At 40.8% G+C, this 12,120-nt stretch overlaps 1 protein-coding gene across 1 annotated transcript; it reads left to right on the top strand.

Moving 5' to 3' along the window:
- The first annotated feature begins 688 nt into the window (after positions 1-688).
- Positions 689-3,259, top strand: LOC125234205. Its single transcript, XM_048140413.1, has one exon. It carries the CDS (start codon positions 689-691, stop codon positions 3,257-3,259), a length of 2,571 nt encoding a protein of 856 aa, XP_047996370.1.
- Positions 3,260-12,120: the final 8,861 nt, after the last annotated feature.

Here is a 12,120-nt window from a genome sequence, read left to right as displayed (position 1 = left end):
TGATAATCTGGATATTCCTGACAGCTATAAGTTAGCAATGTCCAGATTCGTAAGCTTAGAAAAGAAAATGATTAAAGACCCCTGCTACGCGGAACGTTATCGTCGCAATATTCATGACATGTTATCTAAAGAATACGCTGAACCATGTTCATCACGTGCTGGCCCTGGACGTCCTCTTTGGTATCTACCTCATTTTGGTGTGATTAATCCCAATAAACCTAATAAGTTGCGAACGGTGCACGACGCAGCTGCAAAATCTCACGGCGTGTCACTAAACTCTTTGTTATTGACTGGCCCTGATCTTTTGCAACCTTTGCTAGGCATTCTAATGCGTTTTCGTGAGGGCGCCGTCGCTTTAAACGCTGATATCCGTGAAATGTTTCCGCAAGTCAAAATTATTGAAAGTGATAGAGACGCGCAAAGATTTTTGTGGCGAGATACCCCGGTGAACCGATTAGAACATACCGCATGTCATCCATGATTTTTGGCGCCGCGTCGAGTCCATTCACTGCCATACACATAAAAAATAAAAACGCTTTAGAATGGCAGGAAACTTACCCCGACGCGGCTCGAGTAATCATCGACGACCATTACATGGACGATTGCATTACTAGCTTAGACGACGTCAACAAAGCTGCTAGGCTGGCAGCTGAATATTTACTCCGTACATGCGCATGCCGGCTTCGAGATGCGCGGCTGGACGTCGAATAATCCTAGTGCGCTTTCGTTGTTGCCTAAAGAGTCTTTGCTAGAGGTATTACCTCGCGCCAATAATGGAGACGTTGAATTGGGCCGCCTGTCTACGCCCGTTCGCACGCTGGGCCTTATATGGCAGCCCTTCAACGACCTGATTGGTTTTAATACAGGTGTAAAAAAAGATACGGTGTTACCTGAAAAATTAACGAAACGAGAGGTTCTAGTACACGTAATGAAAATTTACGATCCGCTTGGGATCCTTGCCCCAATCGTCGTTCGTGGCCGTATAATGTTCCAAGACGCTTGGCGCAAGGGTTTAGACTGGGATCAAGAGCTCTCTCAATGTGACAGCGCCGCGTGGAAGTTATGGTTTCAAGACCTGATCTCCACTTCCAGTTTGCGAATACCACGCCGCTACAACTTGAGCGAGCTCAAAGTAGAGGGATGCGAGTTACATGTGTTTTCGGATGCGAGTGAGTCTGCCTATGCTGCTGTGGCCTATTGGCGCTTTCTATATGTAAATGGTGACGTGAGACTCTCCCTCATCTGTAGTAAAATGCGCGTGTCCCCAATTAAACCTGTCTCCATTCCTCGTTTAGAACTTCAAGGTGCACTAATGGCTGCGCGCCTTGCTACGACAATATGCGAAGCCCATCGGTTGAAGCCAACGAGACGTGTTTTCTGGTGCGACTCAATGACTGCGCTAGGTTGGCTTCGTAGTGATGCGCGTACCCTTAAACCCTTTGTGTCCCACAGAGTTGGTGAGATACTGGAGCTTACAAATATCAGTGAGTGGCGTTGGGTACCGAGTGACCTAAACGTAGCCGATGACGCTACACGCGTCAAACGTTTTGTGTTCTCTCCAGAATCTCGCTGGATCTCAGGGCCTACCTTTCTCCTGTCCTCGTCCTGGCCCGCTGAACCTAAAATTGATGTTAGCGGATTAGGACGTGAAGAGTTTAAAAATATCATTCATCTGATCACCGAGATTGAGCTGCCCGCACCAATATCTGCAGATCCGTATCGTTTCAGCTCATGGCTGAGAATGGTGCGAGCAACGGCAAAGGCGCATCAATTCATATCATTATTGCGAATGCGTAGTATGAGAAGACGAGACGCGAACTTCAACCTCCCTCGTCTTGAAGGACACTTATGTACCTTCCATCCACCTTGCACATCCTCTCCTGGTACCGCGAACCCCCCTTATAACCAACCAAGAATAACTGCGAACGATATCCGTCTAGCTGAAACCCATATTTTACGTCAGAGTCAACTTGATTCCTTCAAAGAGGACATTTTGAGAGTAAAGAACGGAGACCCGTTGCCTCGAAGCAGCCGCCTTTTTAAACTATCCCCATTCATAGATAACAATGACCAACTCAGAATGTTCAGTCGTATAGCAGCTGCAACAGGCGTCACTGATGAAGTTAAACGACCCCTGATCTTGGACGGAAAGCACCCAGCAGTACGCCTCCTTATAGCAAGATACCACCAAAAGGCTGGCCACGCAAACAAAGAAAAGGTCCTGAACGAACTCCACCAAAGATTTTGGATATTGGGCCTCAGAAATGCTGTCCGATCAGTAACCCACGCATGTCAGTTTTGCAAACTTCACCGCGCCAGAGCATTCACGCCACCAATGGGAGATCTACCGGAGTCCCGATTGGCTCATCATCAAAGACCATTTTCCTTCGTCGGTCTTGACTACTTTGGGCCTGTGCTCGTTTCAGTTGGTCGAAGAAGAGAGAAACGCTACGTTGCTCTATTTACGTGCCTCGTCATCCGCGCCGTACATCTTGAAGTGGTACATAGTTTATCGACAGACGCGGCCATAATGTGTCTACGCCGTTTTATTGCTCGTCGAGGCACACCGCAAGAGATCTGGTCAGACCACGGAACAGCCTTTGTTGGGGCGAGCAGGGAGTTACAAGCTCTTTACGGCAACTCAGTTGAAATTTATGCAGCTAATGAATCAATCAATTGGCGTTTCATTCCTCCGGCAGCACCTTTTATGGGCGGAGCATGGGAGCGTTTAATTCGCAGCGTTAAAGAAGCCCTGAAGACAACCCTAAGAGAACAGGCTCCCTCAGATGAAGTTCTGAGCACACTATTGGCGGAGGCTGAAGCCATTATTAATACACGACCACTCACGCACGTTTCACTTGATTCTGATGCTGACGAAGCGTTGACCCCGTCGCATTTTTTACTCACATCTCCGTCTGGGCCCCCTATTCCCGCTACTTTGACCGAAGCCGACCTCTTGAGCAGAAATAAGTGGCGCAGGGCGGTAAGGCTAGCCGACCACTTCTGGCAGCGCTGGGTCAGGGAATACCTCCCCTCCTTATCACCACGGACAGGAGGAGGATCTCCGCCTAATATCGCGATTGGGGACATCGTAATAATTTGTGATTCAAACCTGCCTCGAGGCTCTTGGCCTAAGGGTCGTGTCACCGCCGTATACCCCGGCAGAGACGGGATAATCAGAGTAGCAGATGTCGCCACTGCTGCTGGGGTGTTTCGCAGACCCCTCAAGAAGCTCGCGAAAATACACGTCGCTCTTTAAAAAAGGGGAGAATGTGCAAGACTGCACAAACTTTTTATATTATTTTACCTTTTTATAGTTTATTGTCTATGATTTTTTTATATTCCTTTTGTCTATTTTTAGTGATTGACTTCATTACATTTTGTTTTCTCAACGATACCAGTGCCTATTTATTTAATTTCCTTAAAAACCTGCACTAAGTTTCAAGAGCAATTCAATTTGTTAAATGAATAAAAGACAACTGTATGATATTGTGACCATTTATTAATGCATAAAAAACCTCGTTATAAGTTATGTTACAAATCAACATATTTAAACTTAATATAATATTCTAACATTAGTGAAAACTAACATAACATTAATATGAAACAATAAAATTCGCTTTTTACATTGCAACAAATCAATTTGCTATACCGACACGGCGAAAGGTGTCGCTCTTGGATATCCAAAGTTATTCGTATTATTACTATAATACACTATAAAATAATGTTTTTATTACCGAGTTATATAAGGTTAAAAACGGTTGACATTGGCAGTTCTTACAAAAAGAAACACGGATTTCATTTATTATTCGCCAAGCAAGTGAAAATAGCAATCTTTATTTATTTTATACTTCAAAAATAAATGGTTATATGTACTTATGTGTAGGTCAGTCCTCCTTTTCTGTATGTAAAACTTCTGGATTTGAAGGGTCTGAATGAATTGGTATAGCAGAATACTTATATATCATACATCTTTTTTTTTCTTTAAACTAGAATCAATATAGAGATTTTTGTTAACAATTTCTGGTAAAATCAGGTGCATCATTGCTTAAAATTGTATTAACTAGGTCAAATTTAAGTCTGTTTCTCTGTTGTTTGTATGAATTGGAGCGGATAAATCAAGATAAAGCTTCATTTTGGATGATACATATGTTGTCATTTTACAATTTTTACATGCTTGTAGTTTCAATGCGTCTGCGACGGAATAGTCAAAAACCTTCTTTCCTTATATCAAGATGAGAAGCATTTTACGAATGATTAAAGAAGTAAACGTTGTTCGATTTTGTTACAACGAAGGATAAACCCAAATTCGATGATCGTCAGCAACGGTTTTAGCTTGGACCAGTAAAAGGGAGTTTTAAAATTGATGTATTTTCGTCAGCATTGAAAATTAAAGCAGAAACGTTCGACGTGGCTAAGTTAGGCAAAGAATTCTGAGGTATCAATCTCAAAAATTCTTGAAACAATACACAACGATAGAATGTTCCTTGGTAAAGATCGAGTTGAGCAATCCCCTTCTGTTCTACATTTATTAAACTTACTGCTGGTGTGATGACTTGTGGTCGGTTTTTCGGTATTCATTTTATTCGCAGATCTCTGTTATCGTTTGTATCCTGAAGTTCGTAACAAGCCTAAAAAAAAAAACATTAATTAATTTGATTTTTGACTGCATTATTAAATCAGCTTGACGGTAATATAATGTTGCGCAAGTAATCCATACCTACATAGGTACTAAAACATTGTAAGGTAAATAAATGCTTACAAAATGTATGTGGCTATGGCAATGCCTACATGGCAATAGGATGGTACAATGTAATTTCTTGACTTTTTTGTTTACGCTTTATTTGTACACAATAGTTTTAACTGGGCTCTTGATCGAATAACTTATGAGTTAGGTATTTACTTGTCGCGGCAAACGTGTGATAATACGTTAGCAAAACGCAAGGTGTGCTTGAAAAAACCTTAAAAAAGATATTTAACACTTACCTGGTCTTCGGTTTCTTAACATTTTAAGGAGAAAATGTTCATTCACCGGTCACTACAGCCTTCGCACAACCTCCTGCGCGCGAGCCGCTCGGCCGACTGTCGGACTGGCGCAATAACTTTGGAAGGTATACTTTTACAACTAGCGGGGTTTTAGCGTAGCTTTGCTGGTTTGTCCTGTTTCAGTGTGGCATTATGAATATTTTTTAGTAATAAATTCACCGTAAAGCGCAGTAACTAGGTTTTAGTGATGTATTTGTAACCGAAATTACAATGAAAGTCTTTAAATACACGGTTAAAGGACTTTAGCCGTGTTTAAGCGTAGTATTTTATTTAAAAAAGTGAATGTTATAAAATGTAATAACGCAATTAAACGGCTTTAATGGGAATTTATGAAGCTTATGTCAAGTAACGTTGTTATAGTTATGTATCGTGTGATAAAACTATGAAGATAAACAACTGCTAAGCGCTTTAATATAAGTTATAGAAGACAAATGTGGGTTTGCGGTTTTATACTATTGAAAAGGGTTATAAAATAGTGCACTTAGCGAGGTATGTCGACTCTGTATCTCGGTAACTAAAAATGGTAAAAATATGATTCCAAGACCAGTCGATGGGGAATTCTTTCCTATTTAAGAATATTTATCCAAATGAAAACTGGTAATATGCAGCTTAGAGGGGTTCTAGTGATAGGACGGCAGATGTGTTTACATGCGTAGTGAATGCTTGTTTTGGCATTATTTATTTCGTTAATACCTTGACCTAGGTATTGTCACAAAATAAGTAATAAATACTCTCGACACAAGCTTAAAACTTTTGAACCTCAGTTTTGACAATTTGGCCCATATTCTTAGCTTGATATGTGTTAAAATGTCAAATATTAATATTAGCGCCATCTACTACACGAGCGTTCCCCTAAGGTGTATCGCCATCTAGGTCACCGTACCTTTTTCGATATGGTTTTGAGGTACGTTTTTTTCTTAGACTTTATCTGTCTATACGAAGTTACATATGTCTTTGAGAGTACGTACAGATATGACACTTCTTACAAAACCGAAGCTAGACAGCAATTCAGGGCTGAATCGGGTTATCATTTTCTATCGCAGCGCTTTAAATAAAATAAATAAAAATAAAAATTGTTTATTTCGGACCAATTAAAAATCCATAGAACTTGTTAGTATAGACTTAATATCTAGGTTGTTAGTTACTTAATATCCTAAGAGTAGGTAACCTATCGATGTTTCGAAAATCCTTTGTCCGATTATCACTTGTCCGAAAACGGTTGACAGAATTTTTATAATCCAAATACATCGTTTACCATACTTTCAATATGCCGCTAGTTTGCTATCCCACATTATCGTTTTCCCGAAATTCAATATCCAGAAGAACGGTTGCCAACTTTATCATTTGACAACCGATTTGTTAACCACCTTTTTATAAATCCCATGCTACGTAACATCGAAATGTCATTTTCCCTAATACCATTTTATAGAAACTCAATAACCAGAAGAACGGTTGCCAATCTTATCATTTGACAACCGTTTCGTTAACCACCTTTTCATAAATCCGATGCTAACGCGACATCGAAATGTCATGTTCCCTAATATCATTGTAAAAAAAATTGGTTAAGTTACGTCACGGAAACAAACATTTGCTAGAAAAGTGGGTTAGGTTAGGTTAGAACTGCGACCATACAGAAACAAACTTGTGCTAGAAAAGTGGGTTAGGTTAGGTTAGAACTGCGACCATACAGAAACAAACTTGTGCTAGAAAAGTGGGTTAGGTTAGGTTAGAACTGCGACCATACAGAAACAAACTTGTGCTAGAAAAGTGGGTTAGGTTAGGTTAGAACTGCGACCATACAGAAACAAACTTGTGTTAGAAAAGTGGGTTAGGTTAGGTTATAACTGCGACCATACAGAAACAAACTTGTGCTAGAAAAGTGGGTTAGGTTAGGTTAGAACTGTGACCATACAGAAACAAACCTTTGCCATAAACCCTTATGGCAAGGATTCTTAAGTCAAGTAAGAACTGCGACCGTGAGGGTCGGCAACAAACTTTTGTTAGAAAATTAAGGATTTACTGAACTTTTGATATAGCGGCTTAATAATATTTCGAATTATAAAACTATACGCCATACAAAATAGCTGTCAAATGATACTTAGGAATTTTAACAAGTGTTAATTCGAATTTCGAAGTTTTGATATAGCGGCTAAGTAATATTTCGGATTAAAAACTTTACGCGACAAAAAGTAGTTGTCAAATGATTCTTAGGCATTTTAATAAGTGTTGATTCGAATCATAAGCGAAACAAAATTACAGCGAAATAAGAATGGGGAAAATAATAATAGGGGAAAAGTACTTTCGGGCAAACAAAACTTAGGGCAATTAATAAAATGGGAAGCGTTTTCGGGCTACTAATATTCGACATTACAATTTTCGACTTTTTCATAGGTAACCCCTAAGAGTAGTTTTACAACTATATTTTAAAATTAAATTAACTAGACTAAACTAAACTAACTAAACATGTATGCGACATGCCCTACTTATTCCTCCCAATCACAACATCGACCCAGTATTTAGTTAGCGGGCAGTCGAGTCGCTCTGCCAACGTTCTCAGCATGCTGTTACTGCTACCTCGCATTCGTCTCAGCAGTGACGCAACTCTCTTGCGCCTAATGGCAAAGAAATCATCCGCCCTTGCCTCTGCAAACATACCTGAGGCACTGCAGTGTTTCGGCAGCTTCAACAGCATTCTGAGGACGTTGTTATATTGGACACGTATTATATACGCTTTATCCCTTTCGACTATTTTAAGCCTCCGCCACACGGGCGCGTTTCGAGGGCGTCGGCGTCGCGTCAGCGGAGCGACACGCCGGCGTGTCGCCCGCCGGACGCTGGCGGGAAGCGCGCGATGCGCGATAGGGATAGCGATAGCGATAGGGATAGCGACAGCGACAGCGACAGCGACAGCGACAGCGACAGCGACAGCGACAGCGACAGCGACAGCGACAGCGACAGCGACAGCGACAGCGACAGCGACAGCGACAGCGACAGCGACAGCGACAGCGACAGCGACAGCGACAGCGACAGCGACAGCGACAGCGACAGCGACAGCGACAGCGACAGCGACAGCGACAGCGACAGCGACAGCGACAGCGATAGCGACAGCGACAGCGACAGCGACAGCGACAGCGACAGCGACAGCGACAGCGACAGCGATAGCGATAGCGATAGCGACAGCGATAGCGATAGCGATAGCGTTGAATTCAGTTGGCGGGCTATGTCTTCCCACAAACGGTTCTTTTGTAATATATTTTTGTAATTTTTATTGGTGGTATTAATCTTTCTACGTTCGAATTCATGATGCCGCAAATCCGTCCGATCGCAACGCGCGCTGTGTTATGTGTGACTGCACAAGCGTTCCGAGGGCGGACCGCTCGCGATGCGCCGGCGCGACGCCGGCGGAGCGCTCTGCCAACGCGCAGAAACAGCGCGCGTTCAGCTCGCGTGCTGCTAAGCTGACGCAACGCTCTCGAAACGCGCCCGTGTGGCGGAGGCTTTAGGGTTGTTAAAAATGGCTAATTATCTAATCGCTGTGGTAGCGCACGCAAAGGGATGTCAAATTATACCAAACCTAATAATTGCATAGTGCAGCAAAACGAGCCGAACTTTCAGGAATCGCCCGATTGGGAGATTGTCCCATCCCTGGTATCACAGTATAATAAAGAGTACTAACGTATAGTATGGCCACTCCCGCTCTCCGCTGAAAGTGCCGCCCAGCCCCTCTCGGTTACCTCACAGTTACCGCCTGTCAAAAACGCGACCAGTCGGTCTGTCATATCTCACTCATACAAGCTTGGAACGCGTTCAGGTACACAAGCTTAGAATGTGTGCTAGGAACGCGCCTCTTTCATATATTTGATCGCCAGTGTCCGAGGCGTGCTAGTATTTTTGCTTTTCTATATAATAATAATAATAAATCCGTTTATTTCAGACAACATATGGTCCAAACAAGCAGTAATAAAAAGGGAATTTCTCATTAAAATAGCAGTTTTTGGAAAAATAAAAAAATACGTGTATCTTTTACTATTGAGTTCTTTCAAACCAAACAATAAAAAGTAGTACTCAAAAATATGAAATACTGTCAATTAAAATAAATAAATCACAGTTCAAAAATACATAATTTAGCAGCAATTTCAAATATTAAAATTATATTTGCGACAATACTGACATTAAAAGTGAAACATTATTATTGGTGGTGGGTTAATATTTAATTGATGAAAAATTCGATACCGCTCGTCGTTTGAGATATGCATTATACCTAACTATAAGAATATATGGTGAAATAGTCTCTCTTTCTCAAACTTTCAAGGATAATTTACTATGCCCTTTTTGTTTTACTCCCCTCCTCGTGCGAAGCCGGGGCGGGTGGCTTGTGTAACAATATGTAAATGTGACACTCGGAAGCGGGCGCTGTCACTGTCAATTTCTTTGACAAAGTAAGTAACGTGTGTACTTATCTGTACACTTGTACAGTCGCAAAACCACAACACTAACAGTTCACTGTTAGATATTCCGCTATCGTGTCATTTAGATCAAGTGGACAAATAGTCATAATGAGCACGAGTGTTGTTTTATGAAATGAGCTGAATGCATAATTATATTTATATACAGTTTCATAGATAAGTTTATCTACTCGTATCATCATCCTCCTTGCGTTATCCCGGCATTTGCCACGACTCATGGGAGCCTGGGGTCCGCTTTGACAACTAATCCAAGATTTGGCGTAGGCACTAGTTTTACGAAAGCGACTGCCATCTGACCTTCCAACCCGAAGGATAACTAGGTCTTATTGGAAATAGTCCGGATTCCTCACGATGTTTTCCTTCACCGAGAAGCGACTGGCAAATATCAAATGACATAATTTTATTATGATTATTTTTCTCCAATTCTATACAGTATAAATTTAGGTAAGAGGTAATATTATCACAGCAATTCCCGAAAAGTTTATACATTTTCGGTAACAAAAAAGGAAAGTTTCATACAAACTACCTGGGACATTTTGGGAAACCTATTGGATCTTGGACTCTATCAGCATACCAATTTTTATCAAAATCGGAGACGTGATCGAAATGTACAAACTTTTAGGGAATTGCTGATCAACTAGTGATTAACTGTCAGTTCACTTTTAAAACGTTCGATATTTGAAACTGTTTTGTTTGACTAATGAATGACTAATCGACAAATTCGGTCATCGCAAATATGACTCTTTCTTTATAAGAAAAAGTTCTAAATTTAAACATAATTTAATAAATAATTGGTTTTTAAAACGGCGCGACTTACAAATCCCTTTGCACGTATATTATGGGCATTTACAGAATTTGGGACCCCCTAATTAGCGTAAGTATTTTACTTTTATCACATTCTGAATGTAGATTATCGCTTAAAGTTTATGTAATTAACACAAAAACAATATTTTTATAGAAATTTCATGTTTAATTATCGTCACAAACTGACAGTGAAATAATTTTTGTTAACAACTTACGCTAATTGGGGGTCTTCTGAAAATGCCCCTTTGAAGTTTAGTTATAGGCATAACTACTTTGCGCTCTAGTGCGAGAAAATAGCACCAGTTATATACTGTAAAATTATTTCAGTAAACATGATAATATCACTAATAGCTGTCATTTTACCGACCGCGTGGAAAGTAATCAGTGAGACAATGCCTCAAAAGCTTGCAACTTAAGACCCTTGTTCAAGATATCCTTTGATCAGTATTAATTAATAGCGGAAATAATTTGAAATAATAATGCAAAGTTAGCGTAAAGTATTAATTAATATTCCGTTAGGGAGTTAAAACTATTACTCGTCTAGAGGATAATTCATATTCTCTTTTTTTCTTATCAAAAAAGAACTCTATGATCATAGCTAAGCAATAGTACATTACATCAGAGGCCGGGAAAATGAGTATTTCCGGCCAAGTGGGTATATACGATACGGCCGAGCGAGCGTGCGAGCGAGGCCGGATAGGGATACGAGGCCGGGAATCCGTTTTCACGCCGAGGCATGTATAATGCTTTTCTCAAACATACAATGAAATAAAAAAAATGCTCTAAAGGACAATATTTTATAAAAAAAAGTTACTTTGCAGGCCTAGGCCTAAAAAATAATATGAAATCCCTTTACAGTCCTCTCGAGTTGTAGCGCCCAAAAAGCGATACTTCCCAGCCCATTTTAAGGAACGTAAAGATTGCATGTTTGAGAAAAAATTATTTCACGCCACCAAAATCGACATTTGTCATTAAATTTAATGTCAACTTTCAATTAATAGTTGTACCGGCTACATTGAGTCTACCACGATTTTCTATAGCTGACTTTACTCATCTTTTTCTTTTTTTTATTATATTAATATTTTTATTCCTTCGGTTTGGAAGCGCTGGTAGCCTAGCGGTAACTACCCACGACTTTCGTTCCGGAGGTCGCGGGTTCGAACCCCGGCTCGCACCAATAAGTTTTTCGGAATTTATGTGCTGTTTTATGTTTGATGTCTGTACTTGTCCGTATATGTTATGTGATCGTCATGAATAAATGTCTTTTATGGTTTTTTTTTATGTTTTTTTCGAAATGTCATTTGATATTTGCCAGTCGCTTTTCGGTGAAGGAAAACATCGTGAAGAAAACCGGATTCAATAAGGTCTAGTTTACCTTTCGGGTTGGAAGGTCAGATGGCAGTCGCTTTCGTAAAAACAAATGCCTACGCCGAATCTTGGGATAAGTTGTCAAAGCGGACCCCAGGCTCCCATGAGCCGTGGCAAATGCCGGGATAACGCAAGGAGGATGATGATGATTTTTATTCCTTCGGTTCCAACTATCAAGGTGTCATTTTATTAGGAATTTGACCAAACATTACAATTATTGTCATAGCTTTATGAAATACGAAGATACAGTACCTACCTACTTATTATTAACCTCATTAACTGGATAACAATACATATTCCTCTGGGATGGAATGGCGTTGGGATGTGACGACCCCATCGCCCGTTGGTTTTACCAGTGCAATCAGTCAACGCAGGGCAGCTTGTGTCGAGCTGTTGGGGAACAGCGACCCCGCGTACCCGAGTGCTCATGGGGAGT

Source organism: Leguminivora glycinivorella, chromosome 15 (genome assembly GCF_023078275.1).
Source record: "Leguminivora glycinivorella isolate SPB_JAAS2020 chromosome 15, LegGlyc_1.1, whole genome shotgun sequence".
NCBI classification, from domain to species: Eukaryota; Metazoa; Arthropoda; class Insecta; order Lepidoptera; family Tortricidae; genus Leguminivora; species Leguminivora glycinivorella.
Note: the sequence above shows the minus strand (reverse complement) of the source record. Positions and strands in the feature narration are given on the sequence as shown.